Genomic DNA, 25,556 nt, shown 5'->3' with positions numbered 1-25,556 from the left:
AGGTCTAACATAGAGGGGAAATATACCGTAAATGACAACATTTTTAGGAATATAGAAAGACAGAGATCTGGGCATGCAGGTCCACAGATCTTTGAAAGTGGCAACACAAGTGGACAAGGTAGTCAAGAAAGCTTACGGAATGCTTGCCTTCATTGGATGTGGCATTGAGTATAAAAACTGGCAAGTCATGCTGCAGTTGTATAGAACCTTGGTATGTCCGCACTTGGAATATTACGCAGAATTCTGGTCGCCATACTACCAGAAGGATGTCGGCGGCTTTGGAGAGGGTGCAGATGTGGTTTACCAGGATGCTGCCTGGTCTAAAGGGTGTTAGTTAGGCGGAGAGGTTGAATAGACTCGGACTGTTTTCATTAAAACAACGAAGATTGAGGGATGACCTGATAGAGATCTGCAAGATTATGAGGGGCGTGGATGGGCAGGCACTGTTTCCCAGGGTGAAGAGGTCAGTTATTAGGGGGCATAGGTTTAAGATGCGTGGGGCAAAGTTTTGAGGAGATGTGCAAAGCAGGTTTTTTTTACACAGAGGGTGGTGAGTGCCTGGAACGTGTTGCCAGGGGAGGTTGTGGAAGCAGATACATTAACGATGTTCAAAAGGCATCTTGACAAATATATGGATAGGATGGTGTAGAGGGATACATACAAGGAAGTGCTGAGGGTTTTGGCCAAGGTTGGTATCATGACCGGTACAGGCTTGGAAGGTTTGGAGAGCCGAAGGGCTTGTTCCTGTGCTGTATTGTTCTTTGACTCTGCAATTCAATATGCAACATGTAAATATATGTTCAGTTAATAATGGTGAATGTTCAAACAATGTGGCCCTCAATCCATGACTAATTTGTTCCAAGTGATCAGCGTACAATTCTTCATGTTATCGTAAGTGGTCATAACAATCCTTAACCTACAATTATGAAATGCTTCTGACTTGTGTAGATTAAACAAGTCCATTTTTAACCTTATGATGCCTGTGGTTCTGGGGTCTGTTGAGTAATAAGATTAATTTACTCATGGAGCTGATGTTATAAACGTGATCTATCTTACCCAGATGATAATTGTGCTGGTTTGCATGTTACGTGTTTGTTTTCAAACTTGTATGATGGTGACTAAAATATTTTCAATTAAAACCAGCATTTCGTAACTGATGACTCATTGTCACAGTAGGAGGGACCAATGAAGGGATGAGTTACTGCTTGATGCACACACTGTTAAATAGTTTACACTTGACCGACAGAGGTTATAGAACTCTTAGCTACCCTATGAAGAAGATGACCATTATTGACCGCTAATGGTGTCAACGGCAGTGATGTATTGTCAAACTAGACATTTAAAGCATTTATTTAGTCTGTCATTTAAAAATTCGGAATAATATGATGTCAGTAACTAATTATTGGAATTTGCATAGTAATGACTTGGACTTGAGAATCTGCAACAATGCCTTTCTTTTGGTAGACATTATTATGCAGCAGTGAAAACCTAACAGCATTAAGGCAGCCTGATTATTGATATCAAACAATGAAAAATAGCAGAGACAAAATCAACAGCTTTGGGATTTTTGACCTCCAAAAACAATTATTGGCCATGATAAATAAAAAAAGTTGAATTGCTAATCGAAACAGTAAAATCAAAGGCATCTGCAGTGTAACAAAGTAATCAGCGGGATTTTCAGTCTTTCTGGATTTCCCTTGACACAGCTATATGAAAATCAGGCATTTTGATTTTAGCTTTCTTTTGAACAACTTTTCAAAGCTTTGGTTTGTCAAGCTTTGTCGGTTTTATTCAAAACCTTCTTACATGGATAGATTGTAGAATTACTGCTTTGTGATAATATAAATACGTTTTTGGGTTGGTTTACTGCTTGAATATTCTAGCTTTCAATTAATTCTATGACTATTCGATTTCAGGTGTAGGTGGCAAAGAAAGCACATAATTTGTATTTTGTAACGCATCTTGATTATTTATCTGGTCCTTCACTTTTTAGTGTCAAACAGTCTGAAATGCTTAATTTTGAAATGATTACTACTGGAAAAATTGCACTGTTTAACCATTCCGAGTTGATGAACATTTGGCTTACCTAGCATAGATATTTATAATCTCGCAATGCCATTGCAATATTTCTTTTGGCTCAACTGAAGGTTATTGTCGGTCAGAAAGGTTGAGGAGGAAGACGAAACAAACATATAGTTATGTTCAAAAGGCACCAGTGCCCTTTTTCATTGTTTCCTCAACAAAAATCATAAACTGTATCATTTGCTTTGGAGGTTCAAGAGTTGTTGTTTGAAACTAGAGTGGACTCTTGCTTAGAAAATCAGGCATCAAATTCTGAGGTTCACTAACTTTTGCGTTTATGCTTCCCTCAGACCTTGGCTACTTTTAACGCTTAAGGGAATGAGTGGGAGCTTCAGCGTTCATTTTGTTGCGACTTTGCTTCTGTTGCCTCCATTATTTGGGGGCCTCCCCAGCCGATAGTGGCAGATAAGGTGGTGTTCTGTCTCGAAGTTGTTAGTACCTGTCATTGTGCGGGTGACGTGGACATCTCAGCAGTCAGTTCCTCTAACAATGATGCAGTTGACAAAACTTTAATGTTTGGACTTCGTGTGGTGCCATGAGTACTTGCCTTGCTGGTGCAACAGGTGTTGGTTATGATTAGGTCCTGTTCTAGACGTTTTGTTAGGGGGAAGAACTCTGTTAGAGTTTGCTTTCCCTTCTCCTTCCTCACCTGTTGCACCCTTCCAAAGATTTGTCTCCTTTCCAGCTCTGTTAGAAACCTCTGAGGAGATTCAGTTGGTCACCCACTGAGATTGGTCTGGGATGGCTCTGAGCTGGTGTAGAATCCCTCCATGGCCTTATCTGTTGCATTAAATGTAGGAGCATATGTGCTGATTGAGTGGAGTGCTTATTCATTGCTAGGATGAGCTGGGCAGTCAGGAGACGCTGAGGTGCTAGACAAGCTGGCAAATACTTTTGATAGCAAAGTCCACCTCATGGAGGTGTTGTCCTCTTCTGGAAGTTGTAAGTAATAATTGGAAGGAAGAATATAGTTTGGAACAAAATAAACAGAGTAAAGTAAACATATAAAATTATAGGTAAAGGAACTTGAGAGAATATCAGATTGCTTGTAAAAGCTTTAAAAGTAGCATGCACACATAAGGTCAAAAGTTTGATAAAATTTGAGAAAGAATAGCGGGCATAGGAAAAGATCATTAAGAAAGTTGCAGTTTTTAAAATAGACAGGAAATAACTGTCAATTATTTTAAGACATATAACAGGTTTTTGGAACCTTTAGGAAAAAGCAGAACCAGTAATTTTGGAGACATTGCAAACTCGAACAATGAGAATCTTGGGCAAGGTGTTAAACGGCTTAAAGCTGGCAGGCATGGCAGAGGAAGTTTCTAAAAAATGCTTAAAAAATTTTAACAACCGCACTGTGGGCTGTTGTGCTAAACTTGGGTTGTCATCGTTGTTTCAGTACAATTGCACAGTTGCACAGAATGTTTTGGATGTGCTGCTGGGATCTTTTGTACTCCTTTGCTAAAATGGCCCATTTTCTTGGTCAACATATTAAAATACTCATGTTCTTAGAGTATCATCTCCATATTTTGGAAGTTGATTTGAGATGTAGTGCATTTCTGTATTCAGTTGCTTATTCATGCCGCCTCTGCAAACAACTTGGAGCATCTGTTGCCTGAGAATTTTATGCCACCGACTTCTGCACTGTAAATTATTCTGAGCTGTTGCTTTTGCCCTGTTCTTCCTTTCATCAACAATAAATCTTTATGCAGCTTATTGATTTCTTTGACTTGACTTACATTGTTCGGATCAGTTATTTCATAGGTATAAATCATACTTCTCCATAAAGTATTCCTCACTTCATTAACAAAAGTATGTAGTCTGATATTGGGACTTGAGTACATGCAATTGAAAATGATTAAACTGCTAGCTGATATAGTGGTAGCTTATAACAAATCTTCCAATTGCCATACTGTATACAATTTTTTACATTTTTTACTTGACCCTTCCAAAGTACTCCTTACTGGTCTCCCACTTTCTTCCCTCTATGAACTTGAGGCCAATCAAAATTCTGCTGTCGTGTCATAGCTTGCACCAAGTTCCGATTACCCCCTATCGCCTCCTGCACTCGCTGACCCTACATTGGCTCCCAGTCAAACAACAACTTGATTTTAAAATTCTCCCATCCTTGTTTTCAGATGCTTCCCTACCTCTGTAATCTCCTCCAGCCCCCACGACTCTCCGGGAACTCTGTAATCCTGTAATTTTGGTTTCTTGAGCGTTCCCAATTCCAAAACGCGCTGTCATTGGTGGCTGTGTCTTCAGCTGGCTGGCCTATAATCTCTGGAATTCCCTCAACCCCTTGTCCTTGCTTTCTTCTTTTGAGATGCTCTTCAACCAAACATATGGCCATCTCCCCCACTATCTCCTTATATAGTTCTTTCATTTTGCTTGATGATCTTCCTGTGAAGCACCTTGGGATGTTTCATTATATGAATTGTTGGAGTGCAAAAATAAGAACAACCCACAGGTTGCCTGTCAGCCAAAGAATCGTTTAGACTTCCTCCAAAGCTGGTTCCTAAGATTCGGCAGCGTCAAGCCTGTTTTCTCCTCCAAAATACAACATCTTGTAATGCAATGTCCTGACAAGCTGCTTCAACTTGAATCCTCTGCTTAAAGGTACATTCTGATTATGGGAGCAAAGGAAATTGGGGCGGCACAGTGGTTAGCACTGCTGCATCACAGCGCCAGGGACTCAGGTTCAATTTTGACCTTGGGTGACTGTGGAATTTGCACATTCTCCCTGTGTCTGCGTGGGCTTCCTTCCGACATCCAAAGATGTGCAGGTTAGGTGGTTTGGCCGTGCTAAATTGTCCCTTGGTGTCCAAAGATGTGCAGGTTAGGTGGATTGGCCATGCTAAATTTCCCCTTAGTGTCCAAAGATGTGTAAATTAGGTTATAGGTGGATGGGAGAGCAGACCGAGGATGGGTGTACTTTTGGAGAGTCAGTGCAGGTTTGATGGCCCGAATGGCCTGCTTCTGCACCGTAGGGATTCTCTCATTATTTTTGGCACTCCTCTTTAGCATCATACTCTGTCAAATACATTTTATAATATATTTAAATTGTTCCACTGGTAAATTTAACATCTTGCTGCGCTTTGGAGATGAAGTATCTTGTATCCAGATCCCTGCATGCAAATCAGGGTCAGCAGTCATGACTGTTGGATAGGAAATAAGGCCGCAAATGGCATTACTGTAAAATTTGCCAGCTCAACGTTTTGTGACTCCTCCTCGATGTTGGGAATTTAGTTGTCTAGTATGGCTGTAGATAAACAGATATTTATGGTGGCAAAACTGGACATGGAATAGTTTTTTGCGGCTTTTATCTTTGACATTCTGGAAACTTGGTTGGAGAACCTACTTCATTCAGAGCTGAAAAATTATCCTGCTTCATGTACTTAGCTAACCAAGACAGCCATCAAATATTTAGGGTAAGCGATTTGGGAATAATTCCATCTGTTTTCACAATTATGGAATTGCCACAAATATCTAGCAGAAAGTTGCCACCAATTGTTCATTCAACATTAATTGTCTAGATTTTGCCATTAAGATAACCATAAACCTATTGGGTACTTACCATTATTGAGTAAATGGAACAGCAACTTCCGGAATCCAATGGGCAGTTAGTTAATTGTAGATATCAAGAAGTTGCTATCCAAGTTGCAGGCTGTGAGGTACCAGAACCCTGCCTGTAGAGTCTGCGCTAAAATCCATGTAAGAGTATGAAGTTACTGTAATTACCCCACTAGTTACCCAGTAAAAAGACAGAAAGGGCATTCAGGTGTAAGTTAATTTTTAATGACTGTTTAACTGCTGTTAAGAAACCTCTCTGGCATTGAAAACTTTACAATTGTGAAGCCTCATGCCTTCAGAAATAAATTAGTGTTGGAGATTTAAAATATTTATATATAAAATATACATTTGCTTCATTTATCCCTCTCAATCCCATTCTTATTTCTGCCTCTCTTTTTCTTTTTCTGCACATGATTTTACTCAGATTTAATATTAAAATTATTACTGCATTTCTCAGTGTGCATTCACCAAGCTGAGCAGTTGAAAAAATGCATAGTTGCTTGTTCTGCACACAGATGCCACAGATTTCCTGCTGCTCCTCTACCGCTGACCACAAAATCTGGGTCAATATTTTCATTATGTTAAAGAAATCATTGTGTTTCAAATATGCTTTATATTCTGAAGAGATAATTTACTGTCAGTGGAAGAACTAATTAATTACCATAATTTTCTTTGGATCTTCACCTGTTGAGAATTTGAGTGAGGCATTCAAAATCATGAGGGTCTGAAGAGGATAGAGAAAACCTATATCCCACTGATGCGTGGATTGAGAACGAGAGGGCACAGGTCGAAGGTTAAGTGGCAAAAGAAGTAATGGAGACATGAGGAGAAACGTTTTCATACAGTGAGTGGTTAAGATCTAGAATTCATTGCCTGACTGTGGTGAACGCAGGTACAATCGAGGCATTCAAGAGGGAATTGTAATATAATCTGAAACGGAAGAATGTGCAGGGTTGCTGGGAGAATCATAGAATCCCTACAGTGCAGCAGGAGGCCAGTTGGCTCATCACATCTGCACTGACCTTCCGAACGAGCACCCCGCCAAGGCCCACCCCTCTATCCCTGCAACCCCATAATCCCACCTAACCTTTTGGACACTACGGGTAATTTAGCATGGCCAATCCACCTAACCACATCTTTGGACTGTGGGGGGAAACCGGAGCACCCGGAGGAAATCCACGCAGACACGGGGAGAACGTAAAAACTCCGCACAGTCACCCAAGGCCGGAATTGAACCCGGGACCCTGGAGCTGTGAGGCAGCAATACGAACCACTGGAAGGCAAGAGGCTGGCATTAGGTAAATTGCTCATTCATTGAATCATTGTAGACATGGGCAGAGCCGGATGACAACCTGTGCTGTAACAATTCAGTGAATTCTTTAGCATCATGGTGGTTCCCAGCTAGCCCTCTTTGACGGATGTAAGATTTCAATACCAGAGCTAGGTAGTTCTGCAATGCTCCAGGGCATTGTTAATGACCAGCTTATTATTGAAAATTGAAGGAGATATCTCTTGGCACCATGATGGGTGATGTTGTCTTTCTGAAGACGCAACGGGGCTTTCTTTGACCAGATTTATATGTAAATATACTCGTATCAGTGGCATAAAAGATATTGGAAAATTCTAAATGTAAAATCAGCTTTGGTAGCAATGGAAAGCCTAGGCCTCATATAAAAACTGCAAGTCATTGAATTTGTAGAAGTGCTGGTAATACATAGAAATGTTAAGTTTTAAAAGGTCTTCAATTTTGCTGAAGACATTTGTACTTTCATAAAACCACAGATCTCTATAAACATGTCGCTGAACGCTGCATGGTCAACTATAAAATTAGCTCCAATTGGAAACTGGAGTAAGTAACATTGTGGTGTTGAGTACATTCTGAATATAAACCAAAAAAAGTTCTGATCTTTAATGTTTACATGTTTCTACAGGGTTTAGCCTCATATTGCCAAGAAATGTATTATTTTGGGGATTCATGCTTATTAAGATAGTAAGAACTTTTACAACACCAGGTTAAAGTCCAACAGGTTTGTTTCGATGTCACATCAATGTCACGGTGACATCGAAACAAACCTGTTGGACTTTAACCTGGTGTTGTAAAACTTCTTACTGTGCTCACCCCAGTCCAACGCCGGCATCTCCACATCATGGCTTATTAAGATGTCATAGATCATAGAACGCACAGTGCAGAAGGAAGCCATTTGGCCCATCGAGTCTGCACCGGCCCTTGGAAAGAACACCCTACTTAAGCCCACGCCTCCACCCCATCCCCGTAATCCAGCAACCCCGCCTAACCTTTGGACACTAAGGGGCAATTTAGCATGGCCAATCCACCTAACCTGCACATTTTTGGACTGTGGGAGGAAACCGGAGCACCCGGAGAAAACCCTCGCAGATTGGAGGAGAAAGTGCAAACTCCACACAGGCAGTCACCCAAGGCCGGAATTGAACCTGGGACCCTGGAGCTATGACGCAGCAGTGCTCACCACTGTGTCGCCCAAATGAAAGGCTTTTCCCCTTAATTGGCTTAAAATGTTGAGAATGAAGCAAGAAACTGTTGTTATTTAAAACCTGCTAAATAACAGGAATTACCTGAATGTGCAGCAATTTTCCACAAAAAGATGCATTCACCTGAGGAAGGAGCAGTGCTCCGAAAGTTAGTGATTTGAAACAAACCTGTTGGACTTTAACCTGGTGTTGTAAGACTTATTACTGTGCTCACCCCAGTCCAACGACGGCATCTCCACATCGAAGATGGATGTGTCAGTCATTCTGGTTTGTTATCCCAATTTATTGTTAAAACAATGAGACGTTCCAGCAAAGGTGATGCAAACTTAAGGTTGCTTAGATTTACTTGAAGGGATTCTGTTGAAATTTATTAAGACTATCTGATCTATTTTTCTTCAGTGTCCCTGTAATAACTTGAAAAGCCTTTCGTAAATTTATGTTAGCTTCAATCTAGTGAAGGGATACTGTCAGATAGTCTTTGGAGAATTAAATGTGATTTTAGTTTACCTCTCAGCAGGTTGACTTATGACTTAGCTCTGGGAATTGATCAGACCTGTCTCTTAACATGTAGTAAAGAAATTTCAAACCGAAAGCTTGGATTATGTAGTGATACAATGATTGTCATGTGTGTGCATCTATGTATCTGCAGTTGTTGCAGAAGCTCTGACAATATTAATGTAATATTGTAATAATGGTAACAATGGTAGCAATTAATTTTTGCAAGCTCTGAAAATAATGAGTAAACCATTTTTCAGAAGAGTGGTGAGCATATCCTTGGTAATAACCTTGGACGGAACCTCAAGGAGGCGATAGGGATCTCGGCCTCCAGCTGGAAGCCCAGGAAGAGAACTAGATTATCTGCTCAGGAAAGGCTCCGCTCATCTTCCGGTACTTGATAGTTGAAGGCCTGGGATCTCCAGAGATGGAAATCTTGCCTGTTGAGTTGTTCTTAAGTGGAGGCCAGCAGCACTATTGAACAGGAAAGCCACCCACTCGGGGCCAAAGATTGTTGCTATATCCGAGGTTAAAGGGGGTCAGCAGCAAGAAGAGGGAGGTGGCTCCCAGCCGATTTCCCTCTCCATGGACCCCTTCCTGATGTTAGGTCCCTCGATCAAGCATTGCATCCATGGCCCAACGATCCCCAAACCATTAGCGTGCTCCCCTCATGGCGAGGCCCCTGCCCTGGGTTAATACGGTAGGTGTATGGGAAGGCCGACCATGGGTCTTCCTGCCATGGATTTAGCCGGGGCGGAGACAAGAAGTTCTAGGGTCCCCATTCACCACTCTGCCTCGCCCCCCCCCCCCCCCACACACTACTGATTAAATGCCTCCCACCATCAAACCTGCTGCAGGGAGGTCACAAGATTCCACGCCTTAGATACTCTGGTTCATTTATATAGCACACTGATGTACATTTCTACGGAATAATTTAGTACAGACAACTCCCACCATAAGTAGTACCCAGTGTTACAAATTTGATTACCCGTGTGAATGCGTACATACATCAGGTTGTGGTTCACAATCACAAAATGTTGCTCATCCACGATTCAGACTAGTGTTAAACTGTTGAACTCTCGCCTTTCCCATGTCTTTTCCACATAGGAAACCTGCACTTCGCATGCGCTGCCTCTGCGCCTTCACCATTTGTGATTTCACCCATCCTGAGATTTTGCAGGAATGGAACCCTCGCGAATGATGGGAGCTGACTACCTTTTTTGGCAGATCATGTACTGGCTACTACTGTGAATTTATATCCTCCTGCTTATTATGCAGCCTGGGTCAGGAATATTATCTACCTGTTCTATCGTGATGAAAATCTATGCTTAATATCTTGACTAGTTTTTGACCCGTCATGACTTTCGCATACTTCCACTTGCATAAAGCAGCTTATTTTCATTTGTACCTCACCTCATCTGCTGCTGAAACCATTATCCATGCCTTGTTGCCTCTAGGCTTAACTATTCCAATGTTTTCCAAGCCAGTCTCCCATTAAAAAATCTCATACTTCTATTTAAATCTGCCCATGGCCTCATACTTGTCCATAATGTTCAGCTCATCCGAACTTTTTCTGCTGTATCCTAGCTTGCCTCGATCCTGTTTGCTTCCCACCCATGCTCTTGTTGACTTACTGTACAATTTATTAAATTAAAAATCTCATACGTATATTTAAATCTGTCCATGGCCTTATTCTTGAATAGCTCTGTAACCATTCAAGTGCATCAACTAGCTCTCCACCCTAACTGTAATTGTGGCCCCTCATGGATTCCCTAGCTCTGTAACTCCCACAGACCTATATTACTATTCTCTTTTCATTATCTCTCCACCTCCACTTCATCTCTCGTCATCAAGTTCTCCTTTGGGTAGACAAAAGGCTAAAGTCAATCTCTGCAGTCGCACATCATTTGTGGCCATGCTTTCAGTTGCTTAAGCCAATTCCCTCCCCAAATCTCTTCTCCTTAAAAGCCTATCTCATTGACCAAGCTTTTTGGTCATCTGGCCTATCATCTCCTTTGACTTGGCATTCTTTTTATGCCTCAGTGCAGCATCTTATGTGTGTGTGTGCATATATCTATGTGTGTGTAAGTAAAAGTCAAGTCGCCATAGTTCCAGATGCTTTCCGCTTTGAGGGAGAGAGCTGACTAGTGGTGGTTTAACCTGAGGATCACCACACCTCAGGTGAGGGACAAGATTGAGAAGGTGGGGCCTTCATGAATGACCTCAGCCCGTACGGGAATTGAACCCGTGCTGTTGGCCTCGCTTTGCTTCATAAACCAGCTGCCCAGCCAACTGAGCTAATCCGGCCCCACGATGATTATGGCTGATCATCAGACTCATTAGCCTAATCCTGCCTCCCCTCTCCCCCCGTCCTCAGTCACACCCTGCCCATTACCTTTGATCCCCTTCACCCCGAATGTCATATCCAACTGCTTCTTCAAAACATACAATATTTTGGTTTCAACTACTTTCTGTGATAGCGAATTCCACAGACTGACCACTTCCTGGGTGAAGAAATTTGTCACCTCTCTTAGATGGTACACCCCATGTCCTCAGACTGTGCCCCTGGTTCTGGACACCCTGACCGTTGGAAACATCCTCCTTATATCTACCCTGTCTATCCTGTTACAATTTTATACGTTTCTATGAAATTCCCCCTTCTCATTCTTCTGAACTCCAGCGAATATAACCCTAACCGACACAATCTTTCCTCATACGTCAGTCCTGACATCCCAGGAATCATTATAGTAAACCTTCTGTGCATTCACGCCAGAGCAATAACATCCTTCCTCAGAGAAGACCAAAACTGCACACAATATTCCAGATGTGGCCTCAACAAGGTGCTTATAATTTCAGCAAGACATCCCTGCTCATGTATTCAAATTCTCTTGAAGGCCAACATAGCATTTGCCTTCTTTACTGCCTGCTGCACCTGCATGCTTACCTTCTTCGACTAGTGTGCAAGATTACCCAGGTCTTGTTGCACATTCCCCTCCTAGTTTATGGCCATTCAGATAATCTGCCTTCCCGTTTCTGTTACCAAGTGGATAACCTCACATTTATTCAAATTAAACTGCATCTGCCATTCATTTGCCTACTCACTCAACTTGTCCAAGTCACATTGAATCCTGGGTGTTGTATACTACTAAATCCGCTCCCTTTTCTGGCAGCCAGACTTGTAGACCATTTTTCATGCTACCAAATTGACTACAACCAATGTTTTAACTGAAAAAAGGACTGCCTGAATGAAATACATACATGTCAATATTGCTAACCCAGACGGACTCCAACGCATCGATCTCTTGCCTAATTTCAGACGAATGTATCTACTTCTGTTTCACTTAGCAGATAGATTTCTTGCAGTCTCTACAAAAGAACATTTGCGATGCAATTGAAGTTGGTATAGTTACTTTGTTGGAGAGGGAGAATTCATAGAACACATCTTGAGATTGATCATTTGAGGTTCATGATACTTAACTTAAGATTTCACAGTTTTTAAGCTGAGGAATTAATTGGTGTGCACACATTTTGCACGCATTGTGACCTTTCCAAATAGATGCTATGGTTCCAATCTGCAGTTTGTGCAGTCATTGCTCTAGTTGCTATTGAATACTTAAAAATGAATGCCTGGAATAGCACCATTTCCACCTCATTGCAAATTTTTGTGATTTGCTCACTCAAAATGTGATTTGTGCTCTGGTGCAGATTACCAGTTCACAACCTTCTGAATTCTAGGAATGAAGATGGTCATTATGTGATTCAATCATACTGTATTTCTAAGTATACACAATTCAATTATCTACTCCAGATTTTCCTTAGCTGGCAAACAGATTGAGATACCTGATCCTTATGTCATTGCTTGAGTACCCAAAATGATGGAGCTTAGCACGGATTAAGCACTTGATAATTTTTTTAAAGTTGTACATTTGAACCCTGTAGAGGTGATGCAATACTGTACTAGGAGTCAGTGTCTGGAAATTAAATAACACTATCAATCCAGTTGGATTAATTTCATTACATCATAGTTTCAAATGTACTTCATGGTATTCATTGCTTTCAACCTACATGTTTGCAGCATAGAGCAGAGCAATTGTGTGCTGTATTGGCTGGTGATATGAGAAGTTTTATCCCTACACAATTCAATACTTTAATATACGAGACTACTTTTCAGCATAGACTCGTTGTAAGTCTGTCCTGAGGCATTGCAAATTATTTTGTTGAAGGAACAGAAGATCTTGTTTATTTTTAAATTTGTGTTTCAGAGCTCTTTATGACAGTACTAGTACAGGTTTTGCCAAAGAGCTGGCTGGTCACTTATATGAAAGATGCTACTTTGGTTGGAAGTTTAGTAACTTCATTCTGAACTTTAAGAAATGTCTTATAATTTTTTAGAGAAATTTGAAGTGGTACAGGTTGTATATTTTTTTTAATGCTCTTAGGTTAAGGTCTCCAATGAACGAGCAGAATCTTTCCTGAGAAATTAGTTTTAAAATTATCAGTCAGCTAGGATGTGTTAATGAATCTGTCATTATTTATCTGGTGAAGATATTAATACTTAAAAAACTCTGAATTGATGAGAGCCACAGGATGCATTAAATCACTTAATTTATTTGAATTTTATATAATGTTCTAGTTGCTGTGTTTATTGTTTAAGCTGTTTGAGAATTGACACGTTGTCTAGAGTGTTATAAAATACAACCTGCTTTACATCTGAAGCACAAACATTCATGAGGGAATCATCATTTTATACTGTTCGAGGATGGCTTTCCTCAGGGTCTTGGGTTTCTACCATTGGTCTTCAAATGATTAAACAGGCTGATTCTAGACCTGCAGATCTCTGGGCACTTGGGCCATGATGTCCAGTAAGGTAGTGGAATCCAGAGTCCAGGATTTGCTTCATGTTTTTTCTTTGTCTGCGTCTTTTTCTCTCATCATTAAGGTGTTGGCGCTCAAAGCATGATACGGCTTAATGGACAAGTCGTTGCCATTTTGAACGATTGGTAGTAAGCTTCTCCCAGTCATTAATATTAATGCCGTTGCCCTTCAAGGAGAGCATCAGTGTCTTTATAGCAATTTATTTTGTTCTACCCTAGAAAACAGGCCTCATGAGAGTTGAGAAACCAAGACCTGCCTGGGAGATATTTTTCAGCTATCGTAGTTGATTTTGGAAGAATTTTGCCTGGAGCGATTGCTCTAACAGTCCTCCCATTGAATCCAGAGGATGTGGTAGAGATATTGCTGATGGAATTTCTTTAGTGCTCTTATGTGTTGCTGATACACAGAACCGGTGTTTCAGTAGTACAGGAGTGTGTGGCGGCAACTGCTTCATGCACTCAGACTTTCTTGAGTTGTGGAGTTGTTGACTTATATAGAACATAGAACGATACAGCGCAGTACAGGCCCTTCGGCCCACGATGTTGCACCGAAACAAAAGCCATCTAACCTACACTATGCCATTATCATCCATATGCTTATCCAATAAACTTTTAAATGCCCCCAATGTTGGCGGGTTCACTACTGTTACCGGTAGGGCATTCCACGGCCTCACCACTCTTTGCGTAAAGAACCTACCTCTGACCTCTGTCCTATATCTATTACCCCTCAGTTTAAAGCTATGTCCCCTCGTGCCAGCCATTTCCACCCGCGGGAGAAGGCTCTCACTGTCCACCCTATCTAACCCCCTGATCATTTTGTATGCCTCTATTAAGTCTCCTCTTAACCTTCTTCTCTCCAACGAAAACAACCTCAAGTCCATCAGCCTTTCCTCATAAGATTTTCCCTCCATACCAGGCAACGTCCTGGTAAATCTCCTCTGCACCCGCTCCAAAGCCTCCACGTCCTTTCTATAATGCGGTGACCAGAACTGTACGCAATATTCCAAATGCGGCCGTACCAGAGTTTTGTACAGCTGCAACATGACCTCATGACTCCGGAACTCAATCCCTCTACCAATAAAGGCCAACACTCCATAGGCCTTCTTCACAACCCTATCAACCTGGGTGGCAACTTTCAGGGATCTATGTACATGGACACCTAGATCCCTCTGCTCATCCATACTTCCAAGAACTTTACCATTAGCCAAATATTCCGCATTCCTGTTATTCCTTCCAAAGTGAATCACCTCACACTTCTCTACATTAAACTCCATTTGCCACCTCTCAGCCCAGCTCTGCAGCTTATCTATGTCCCTCTGTAACCTGCTACATCCTTCCTCACTGTCGACAACACCACCGACTTTAGTGTCGTCTGCAAATTTACTCACCCACCCTTCTGCGCCTTCCTCTAGGTCATTGATAAAAATGACAAACAGCAGCGGCCCCAGAATAGATCCTTGTGGTACGCCACTTGTAACTGAACTCCATTCTGAACATTTCCCATCAACCACCACCCTCTGTCTTCTTTCAGCTAGCCAATTTGTGATCCACATCTCTAAATCACCCTCAATCCCCAGCCTCCGTATTTTCTGCAATAGCCTACCGTGGGGAACCTTATCAAACACTTTACTGAAATCCATATACACCACATCAACTGCTCTACCCTCGTCTACCTGTTCAGTCACCTTCTCAAAGAACTTGATAAGGTTTGTGAGGCATGACCTATCCTTTACAAAGCCATGCTGACTATCTCTGATCATATTATTCCTATCTAGATGATTATAAATCTTGTCTCTTATAATCCCCTCCAAGTCTTTACCCACTACAGACGTGAGGCTCACCGGTCTATAGTTGCCGGGGTTGTCTCTGCTCCCCTTTTTGAACAAAGGGACCACATTTGCTATCCTCCAGTCCTCTGGCACTATTCCTGTAGCCAATGATGACATAAAAATCAAAGCCAAAGGTCCAGCAATCTCTTCCCTGGCCTCCCAGAGAATCCTAGGATAAATCCCATCAGGCCCCGGGGACTTATCTATTTTCAGCCTGTCCAGAATTGCCAACACCTCTTCCCTACATACCTCAATGCCATCTATTCTAATAGCCTGGGTCTCAGCATTCTCCTCCACAACATTACCTTTTTCCTGAGTGAATACTGACGACAAATATTCATTTAGTATCTCGCCTATCTCTTCAGACTCCACACACAACTTCCCATCCCTGTCCTTGACTGGTCCTACTCTTACCCTAGTCATTCGCTTATTCCTGACATACCTATAGAAAGCTTTTGGGTTTTCCTTGATCCTACCTGCCAAATACTTCTCATGTCCCCTCCTTGCTCATCTTAGCTCTCTCTTTAGATCCTTCCTCGCTACCTTGTAACTATCCATCGCCCCAACTGAAACTTCACACCTCATCTTCACATAGGCCTCCTTCTTCCTCTTAACAAGAGATTCCACTTCTTTGGTAAACCACGGTTCCCTCGCTCTAAGCCTTCCTCCCTGCCTGACCGGTACGTACTTATCAAGAACACGCAGTAGCTGATCCTTGAACAAGCTCCACTTATCCAGTGTGCCCAACACTTGCAGTCTACTTCTCCAACCTATCCCCCCCAAGTCACGTCTAATGGCATCATAATTGCCCTTCCCCCAGCTATAACTCTTGCCCTGCGGTGTATACTTATCCCTTTCCATCACTAGCGTAAACGTCACCGAATTGTGGTCACTGTCCCCAAAGTGCTCTCCTACCTCCAAATCCAACACCTGGCCAGGTTCATTACCCAAAACCAAATCCAACGTGGCCTCGCCTCTTGTCGGCCTGTCAACATATTGTGTCAGGAAACCCTCCTACACACACTGTACAAAAAACGACCCACCTAATGTACTCAAACTATATCTTTTCCAGTCAATATTTGGAAAGTTAAAGTCTCCCATAATAACTACCCTGTTACTTTCGCTCTTATCCAGGATCATCCTCGCCATCCTTTCCTCTACATCCCTAGAACTATTTGGAGGCCTATAGAAAACTCCCAACAGGGTGACCTCTCCTTTCCTGTTTCTAACCTCAGCCCATACTACCTCGGAAGATGAGTCCCCATCTAGCATCCTCTCCGCCACCGTAATATTGCTCTTGACTAGCAGCGCCACACCTCCCCCTCTTTTGCCTCCTTCTCTGAGCTTACTAAAACACCTAAACCCCGGAACCTGCTCTATCCATGTCTCCGAAATGGCCACAACATCGAAGTCCCAGGTACCAACCCATGCTGCCAGTTCCCCTACCTTATTTCGTATACTCCTGGCATTGAAGTAGACACACTTCAAACTGCCTACCTGCACACTGGCCCCCTCCTGCGACGTCAAATCTGTGCTCCTGACCTCTATACTCTCATTCTCCCGTACCCTAAAACTACAATCCAGGTTCCCATGCCCCTGCTGCATTAGTTTGAACTCCCCCAGAGAGCACTAACAAATCTCCCCCCCAGGATATTTGTGCCCCTCAGGTTCAGATGTAGACTATCCTGTCTGTAGAGGTCCCAACTTCCCCAGAAAGAGCCCCAGTTATCCAGAAATCTGAATCCCTTCCGCCTGCACGCCCACCTAATATCACTGTTCTGAAATGGAGCGCAAAGATTTTACAGATTGATTGTGAACTGTGCTTGGAATTCTCCCCTTTACTTGGGCTGCTTTAGGGCTGAATATTGATCATCTTCCTCTTGGACTTTTGGTTCTTGGCATGTCTTGGTGCGAGGTGGATGTTCGTCGCTGATCAAACAAGGTGATTACCTGTACAGCAGGCATCAATCCCCTCCATGGATTGAGTGATACAGATATCACTTAGCTCTTTGATTCATACAATAGCATAATCTAGGAGGTGCCTGTGCTATGATCTAGATGGCTGTGTTTTTTGTCCTCTGGCAGAAGAGGGTGTTTGTTTTAGATGATTTAGATGAGGGAACTAAATGTGATATGTCCAAATGTGCAGATGACACAAAGTTGTGTGGGAGAGTGAGCTGTGAGGAGGATGCAGAGGTGCTTCGGTGTAATTTGGACAAGTTGAGAGGGCAAATGCATGGTAGATGCAGTATAATGTAAATAAATGTGAAGTTATCCACTTTTGGTAGCAAAAACAGGAAGGCATTATTACCTGAATAGTTATAGTTTGAGAGAGGGGAATGTACAATGAGACCTAGATGTCCTTGTATACCAGTCACTCAAAGTAAGCATGCAGGTACAGCAGGCAGTGAAGAAGGCAAATGGTATGTTGGCGTTCATAGCAAGAGGATTCCAATTTAGGAGCAGACATGCCTTGCAATTCTACAGTGCCTTGGTGAAACCTCACCTGGAATATTGTGTGCAGTTTTTGACTCCTTATCTGAGGAAAGATGTTTTTGCTATGGAGGGAGTGCAGCGAAGGTTTACCAAACTAATTCCTAGGATGGCGGGACTGACGTATGAGAAGGGATTGAGTCGGTTAGGATTATATTTGCTGGAGTTTAGAAGAATGGGGAGGGGGGGGGGGAGGATCTCATAGAAACATATCGAATTCCCAGTGGCAGGGGTCCAGAACCAGGTGTCACAGCCTGAGGATACGGGGTAGACCAATTAGGACTGAGATGAGACATTTCTTCACCCAGAGAGCGGTGCGTCTATGGAATTCTCTGCCACAGGAAGCAGTTGAGGCCAAAACATTGTATATTTATAGCTCTTGGGGCTGAAGGGATCAAAGGATATGGGAGGGCGGGGGTGGGGAGAGATTGGGAACAGGTTACTGAGTTGGATGATCAGCCTAATGAATGGCGGAGCAGGCCTGAAGGGCTGAATAGCCCACTCCTATTTTCTATGTTTCTAGTGAGACCATGCTGAGGCGACTTTCTCAGCAGGAGGACATAATTTGCATTGGCTTTCCCGCACCATTTTTCCCGATGGTTTCTCTTCAGACACCAGAGTCTTGGCCAATCCTGACATTAACTTTCCCCAGAAGATGTTCTTTCCATCTTTTGGGATGAGAGTGAGGACTTCATCAAAGTCAGAATAGAACTTTTCCGTAGCATCTTCATTGGATTCCAGGATCAGAGCATAAGCGCTGATGATGGCGGCATATTGATTCTGACTGAACTGTAGATCAAATGATATGAGCTTTTCACTTTTACATTTGGGGAGTCCTAGCATGCATCCAAGATCCTATTCCACCAAATCAACTCCATGGAAAAGAGGATCACTGTCATTCTTTCGTTTCCAGTTTTCCAAAGGAATGTTGCTACTAAAATTAAATCTTGAATCATCAGAACGCAACGATTTATTATTTATGTGCCCAAAGCTGTCTTTGTGAGATAATAAATGTTGACAGGTGTACTGACAAGAACTATCATTATGTAACTACTGAGGAAGTGCAATTGCAATGCTCTGTGGTCCAACATATTGATTTTTTTTTCTGTCTCTCTCATAGGATTATGCTGAAAAAGAAAAGGCAATTGCAAAGGCTTTAGAAGACCTGAGAGCGAATTTTTACTGTGAATTGTGTGATAAGCAGTACCAAAAACATCACGAGTTTGACAACCACATAAATTCTTACGACCATGCTCATAAGCAGGTGAGTTGCTGCTGATCTTAGAATTAACGTTCTGAAAACAATCACTCTGGAGTAATAGAAAAAGTTCACGTTTGGCTGTTCAAAGAAGGCTTGTGTTTCACAGTTCTATTTTGCACATTTCTAAATTGAGCCACTGATGAGAATTTGTTGGGGAATAAAACTAATTAGCTTTGAAGCATTAACATTCATAATGCTGGTAAAAGCCGTAATTCAAGCAGTTCTGTGTACTCTTTTTTTTTTTCTTTTTTGCTACATCAGTAACAATCCTCATTTTTGTCCACATTGCTTGACGTCAGGATTTCTCTGGCTGGCAGAGTGGGATGGCTATGTCTTTGTGGACAGTAATGTATCCCTTAAACTTTGAAGAGATGGAAAAATAACTTTCTTTTAGATTCCTGCTTCAGAAGAGACTTCATCTCATACCCAACAGAAAACCCAGCTCCCATGGAATAGCATGTTCCAGGTGAACAATTAAGCTATTTATTGTCTCTGGATTTACACGTATCAATTCCATGATAGATGCCAGATATCATCTATCAGACAGGTTTATTTGAAGTTAATCATTTAGCGAAGCAATCAATAACAGAATTATTGAATATTGGCAAAGTCAAATTCATTGCCTTCAGTCCATGCCATCGATTCCCTCCTCCAGGTCCCTACCCCCACTGCCACTATTGGTGTCCTATTTAACCCTGACCTGTGCTTTGAACTATGTACCTTCTCCATAACAAAGCTGCCTACTTTTTGCTTATTTGTGATAATGCCTGTCTTCCACCCTGCCTCGGCCTGTCTGCTACAGAAACTTTCATCCATTCTTGTTCTTGCAAACTCAATTATTCTAATGCTGTCCTGACTGGCTAGATCTTCTACCATCTGCAAACTTGAGCTCATCCAAAATTCTGCTGCCCATATCTTACCCCGTACCATGTCCTATTCACCCTCATCGTTGTACTCCTGGGACAGCATTAGGCGGCAAGGTGGCACAGTGATTAGCACTGTTACCTCACTTCGCTAGGGACCTGGATTGATTCTGGCCTTTGATGACTGTCTGCGTGGAGTTTGCATGTTCTCCCCATGTCTGCGTGGGTTTCCTCCGGACGCTGCGGTTTCCTCCCGCAATTCAAAGATGTGCAGGTTAGGTGGATTAGCCATGATCATTGTTCAGGGTTCTGGAGATAGGGTGGGAGTGGGCCTACATAGAGTACTCTTTCAGAGGGTCGATAGGCCGAATGGCCTCTTTCTGTACTTTCAGGATTTTGTGGATTAGGTCCCCATCCAGCATCACCTCAATGTTGATATTCTCATCATTGTGTTCAAATCCCTCTTTGTCTTTGCTTGTCCCTATCTCTCTAACCTCCCCCAGCCTTGCACCCCTTTGAGAACTCTACGTTCCTCCAGTTCTGGCCTCTTGACCATCCCTGATTTCCTTCACCCCAACTTGATCACATACCTTGCTAGAGGCTACTTGTAGTGTATGGAAGGCGCTGTTTGTATTAGGATTATCTTCCATTAATAGTTCTGTAATGCATTTTTATTATTTCTAGGACTTGGGTATGCTTAGTGACTTTTTATCTAGATATCTATCAGTTATTCTATATCTCTGGCTTTTTTTTCTTGTCGCCTTTCTGCAAAATGAACAGAAACATTTTAAAACATGCACTTGTAGAAATCATTTTTAGATTATCTGTTTTAAATGGGATTTTTTTTTTAAGTTAGAAGTACTGAGAATAAATCCATAAAGATGCATTGAAACAAGCTTTTATATCTTGAAGCTGGCCAATCTCTGAAACATCTTGTATCTTTCTTGCATATAGTTTTACTCCCCCTACTCTGGACCTAGACAAGTATAGCAGAACTGCATTCAGTTGCGGCTATGATTTCATCTTCCAGCTACGAGTCCCAATTTCCCATTGTAATTATTATGAGGAGCAGTTGTTCCCTGTTGACTTCTTTGTTATTCAAGCATTCTAATCTCACTGGTGATACGCCATGAGATAAGCTGCCTCTTGAAGCAAAACATTCTCACAATTGGAAATTTTCCATTATACCTGTTTCCTTGTATGAAACATTATAGCTTTTTGTGTGGTTTAATTATTTTAGTACAAGAAAGGTCTTGTGCAAATGAATTTGTGCTTTCCTTAACTATCTCTTGTGATCTTGTTGTCCTATCATGGTCCTGAAAATTGCTCAAACGTAAAGTCAATTAACTGCAACCAGAAAGCTTAGCCCTGGAGAATTCAAGCGTCTGCATGAATTGGTAACATGACCATTATTTTTGTCTTAATTGTTAAATGAGTGATCTCATTTTTGCCATTCTAGCTATCTGCAGCAGAATTGATCTATCTAATCATTGCCATCTCAGAGCTTTTCGCTATCACTCATATATATTGCTATCCTTCAATACCTCGCAGTTTCAGAATCCCCAGCTATTAGCTGGTTTCCACCTGATGAGTTTTAACCTGCAGAAGCTCAAGAGGATTAAATGCATGGAAATCGATAGCGCATCAGGAAGTCAGCTCCAACCCTTCAACTTCCACACACAACTGCATTTTGTAGGCTGCATATGAGCAAACCCCTCGGAAGAGGTGGATTGACAATGTCAATTCACTTATAGCTCAACTAGACTTATACTAAAATGGCTTTTGGAATTTAACTGTGGATGCATAGGTTGTCTCGGCTCTGGAGGTGACTTTCAGAACTTTGGAGATTTGTATTTCTGATTTTCAGAGCTCTGATTTATGAGATCAGCATGAGTGCCACTTGTGCTGTTTTACTTTGGACATCACATGAGGGTCTTTCACTGTTCAAACATTTTCTGTTTGACACTCATTTGCATTTCCACCTGTGGTTTTTGAAAGTCTGTTTCTTCATTGTTAAAATATTATTGTTCTCTTTCCCTTCCAAAAAAATCCTTGTTGAAAATTGTTTTCAGTCCTAGTTAACTCTTAACTGTTAAATTATCCTTCCGTTCCATGGCTTGGACCGTGGGAGTTTTCAGTAGTTATTGTGCACAACACTATATCTAATGATGCAAATGCACTTTCTAAACCTCGGCCAGCTTTCCAGTCAGCTGGTTGTCTCTTTGGCAACATGCCCATGACTCGGAAATCTGTTCCTACAATCAAGACTGGAGATTCAAATCAAGCTCTTGAAGCAGTTGTCTAATTCTCGAACACGAGAATAACTTGAGCCACATGATTCACGATATTGTTCAAAAGAAAATTAGTAGGTCCAGTTTATCTTCAGTTGTATAAACCTATGAAAGCAAGTGATTTTTTTTTTGCCTGATTTCTGAAAAGAAAAACAACCGTGGTGCAATGCTGTTAATAAATCAGACCCTGTGGTTGAAAGTTCATGAAATCATGCTGATCTAGTTAATAGCAGGTTAGGATACAAGATTCAGCTATTTGTATTCCACAGTAATATTACACCTGGACTGCCCACTATGTAGAATGAACACTGAGAAATTGCAGCAAAGAAGGTTGCTGATACTTGTGGAGCCATTTTCAACATCAGTATTTGGTGTTCAAGCTAATAATGAATAATCTTTATTAGTGTCACAAGTAGGCTTACATTAACACTGCAATGTAGTTACTGTGAAAATCCCATAGTCGCCACACTCTGGCACCTGTTTGGGTATGCTGAGGGAGAATTCGGAATGTCCAGATCACCTAAAAAGCACGTCTTCGGGACTTGTGGGAGGAAACCGGAGCACCCGGAGGAAACCCACGCAGACGCGGGGAGAACGTGCAGACTCCGCACAGACAGTGGCCCAAGCCGGGAATCGAACCTGGGTCCCTGGCGCTGTGAAGCAACAGTGCTAACCACTGTGCTACTGTGCCGCCAGGTAACGCAACATTATAATTAGGTACTAAAGGACAAGAAATTTTATTACATTTTTGGAGTGGGCATGAATCGAAAATGGTTAAATGAAGTCAAGTTCAGATATTAAAATTCTGCAGGTTATCTCGAAGAATAATTGATGGAAGCAAGGAGTTAATTCGTTTTGTGGTCCTGGAAGAAGTTAAAACACACATACGTTAATTTGCTACAGGAATTACTGTATAAATGTCAATTTACTTAGCCACCAAAATTTAATATCACCATCTCTTTTTATTTAAAATATTGCTACTTCCATACAAAATCTGTTAGTCCAGACTTTTGCCTTGGGACAAATAGCATTTATTGCAATTGTATCTAGATGGGATTACTTCAATACCTATGACATTGCAAAATATCAAAAGGCTGAATTTCTGCCACACAGGAAAGAAACAGAAGCCTGTCTGTTTTGGGGTCAGGAACCCACCTCTAATAGGAAACTGATTAAAATGTAGATTTTCACAGGGGTACGCCTGTAATTGATGTGCAGACTGGTTTCCTGGCTACTCAACCAGTGGGAGAAAGATTGGAGGTGGGTCAAATGACGTGTGGAACCCTGTTAGATACCCCGCAGCAGCCATCAATGAGGCTGTTGATTGTCTTGAGGGATGATCGGATTGTGCCAAAGCCATCCACTTCGAAGGGAAACCCGGTGCCACGGAGGAGCTGAAGGCCTGGCACCCGGGGCAGTGCTGTCTCTCATTTCATTGATACCAATGTGGATCTAGTGCTGGAGGCTGAGAGAGAGCGAGGACCTGAAGTGTAGCATGAGGAGGCAACCTCATCATGCAGCAGGGCATCTCCCTCCACCACCAGTTCCTCCTCTCCCTCCTGCTTTGTCTCCGACCAGCTGTCTCCTTTCCAGGGCCTTACTGTCTTCTGGAGAACATTGTTTGGAGAATTTAACAGAACACCACAATAACCAAGATCCTTGTAAGAGTCTACCGTAGGGCACCAGAAATGCTCAGTGGTTATCTTGTTGGGCAGGTGGCATTGGTTGTGTTGCCTCTATCTGGGCTCCATTGGGGGTTCAAGTGACCATCTCTTCAAGGCATTTCCCTTGCTTACTCAAATCTATCCAGACACTTTATGGGTTGGATTGAAGACTTGAGGCAGCATTGGCTGCCAGATGATGAAGAAGTCATGGCAGCTGCCAGAAAGCGATCGCACTGATGGCGGACGCTCTTGCTGTGCTGAAAGGCCAGTTGGACATGGAGCTCGAAATTAATTTTTCATCCATTTAGTTAACCTTAGTAGGTATAAAAACATGGGGCGGGATTCTCCCCTACCCGGCAGGACGGGGGTTCCGGCGTAATGGAGTGGCGGGAACCACTCCGGCATCGGGCCGCCCCAAAGGTGCAGAAGTCTCCGCACCTTTAGGGGCCAAGCCCTCACCTTGAGGGGCTAGGCCCGCGCCGGAGTGGTTTCCGCTCCGCTGGCTGGCGGGAAAGGCCTTTGGCACCACGCCAGCCGGCGGCAAAAGGTCTTCGCCGGGCGATGCATGCGCGGGTGCTTCAGCGGCTGCTGACGTCATCACCGCGCATGCGCAGGGGAGGGGGGTCTCTTCCGCCTCCGCCATAGTGAAGACCATGGCGAAGGCGGAAGAAAAAGAGTGCCATCACGGCATAGGCCCGCCCACGGATCGGTGGGCCCCGATCGCGGGCCAGGCCACCGTGGGAGCACCCCCCCAGGGCCAGATCGCCCCGCGCGGGGCCAGGACCCCGGAGCCCGCGCCACCTTGTCCCCCCGTTCAAAAGGTGGTTTAATCCACGCCGGCGGGAGAGGGTTGACAGCGGCGGAACTTCGGCCCATCGCGGGCAGGAGAATCGCCGGGGGTGGGCCCGCCGACCGGTGCGGTGAAATTCCCGCCCCCGCCGAATCTCTGGTGGCGGAGAACTCGGGACACGGCAGGGGCGGGATTCACGCCAGCCCCCGGCGATTATCCGACCCGGTGGGGGGTCGGAGAATCGCGCCCTGATTCCTGTCTTGCTGTCCTCCTTCACTGGCGATTATTAATTACAGTGGCCAGTATTTTCACCTCACTCCCCATCATCCCATCTTTGTTATCATCTTTGAGGGATCCCTGATAATTTATTCTCCAGTCTTCACACAAATGTCGCATGATACACAGTACTCCAAATTGAAGTTTCTGGATTGTGACTTGGGTGTTTATGTAGATACTCTTAAAATATTGGACAGTAAATAATGAGATTACTTTTTAATGTTTGACGATGTGAACTTCTGCATATCCCTTTGTGCTGTTTTGGGGAAGTGCTTTAGCTGATGTCTCCCTCGATTGATGAGAGTGATTCACCCTCCAACCTTGAAGATTAACACCACAGGACTTTTTCTAGTTCAACGCACCAGAAAATCTTATTAGCAAAGGCAGTGATATCACACTGTGTCTCGTGGTCTGCATTGGAGAAAGGTTGAGGGTGCTGATGTTTTCCAGATATTGTTGATTGTCATAATGCATATTGTTACCACACTCTGGGCAAGTGCGTGGTCAATTCCAGTCTCACTTGTCCCAAAGTCACAACACAAGTGAATTAACCAATA

The 25,556-nt window shown here is 42.8% G+C and overlaps 1 protein-coding gene across 7 annotated transcripts in view; it reads left to right on the top strand.

The window, feature by feature from the left end:
• Positions 1-25,556, top strand: part of gpatch8 (G patch domain containing 8) — a 242,518-nt gene that overhangs the window by 184,804 nt on the left and 32,158 nt on the right. For all 7 annotated transcript variants that reach the window (XM_072487048.1, XM_072487050.1, XM_072487053.1 and 4 more), the window contains one exon: positions 18,975-19,118. In XM_072487048.1, the coding sequence (XP_072343149.1) occupies positions 18,975-19,118 (144 nt within the window). The remainder of the gene's footprint in view (positions 1-18,974; positions 19,119-25,556) is intronic.

This window comes from Scyliorhinus torazame, chromosome 21 (assembly GCF_047496885.1).
Source record: "Scyliorhinus torazame isolate Kashiwa2021f chromosome 21, sScyTor2.1, whole genome shotgun sequence".
Classification (NCBI taxonomy): domain Eukaryota; kingdom Metazoa; phylum Chordata; class Chondrichthyes; order Carcharhiniformes; family Scyliorhinidae; genus Scyliorhinus; species Scyliorhinus torazame.
The sequence above is the reverse complement of the archived record's forward strand: the minus strand, read 5'-3'. Positions and strand labels throughout refer to the sequence as shown.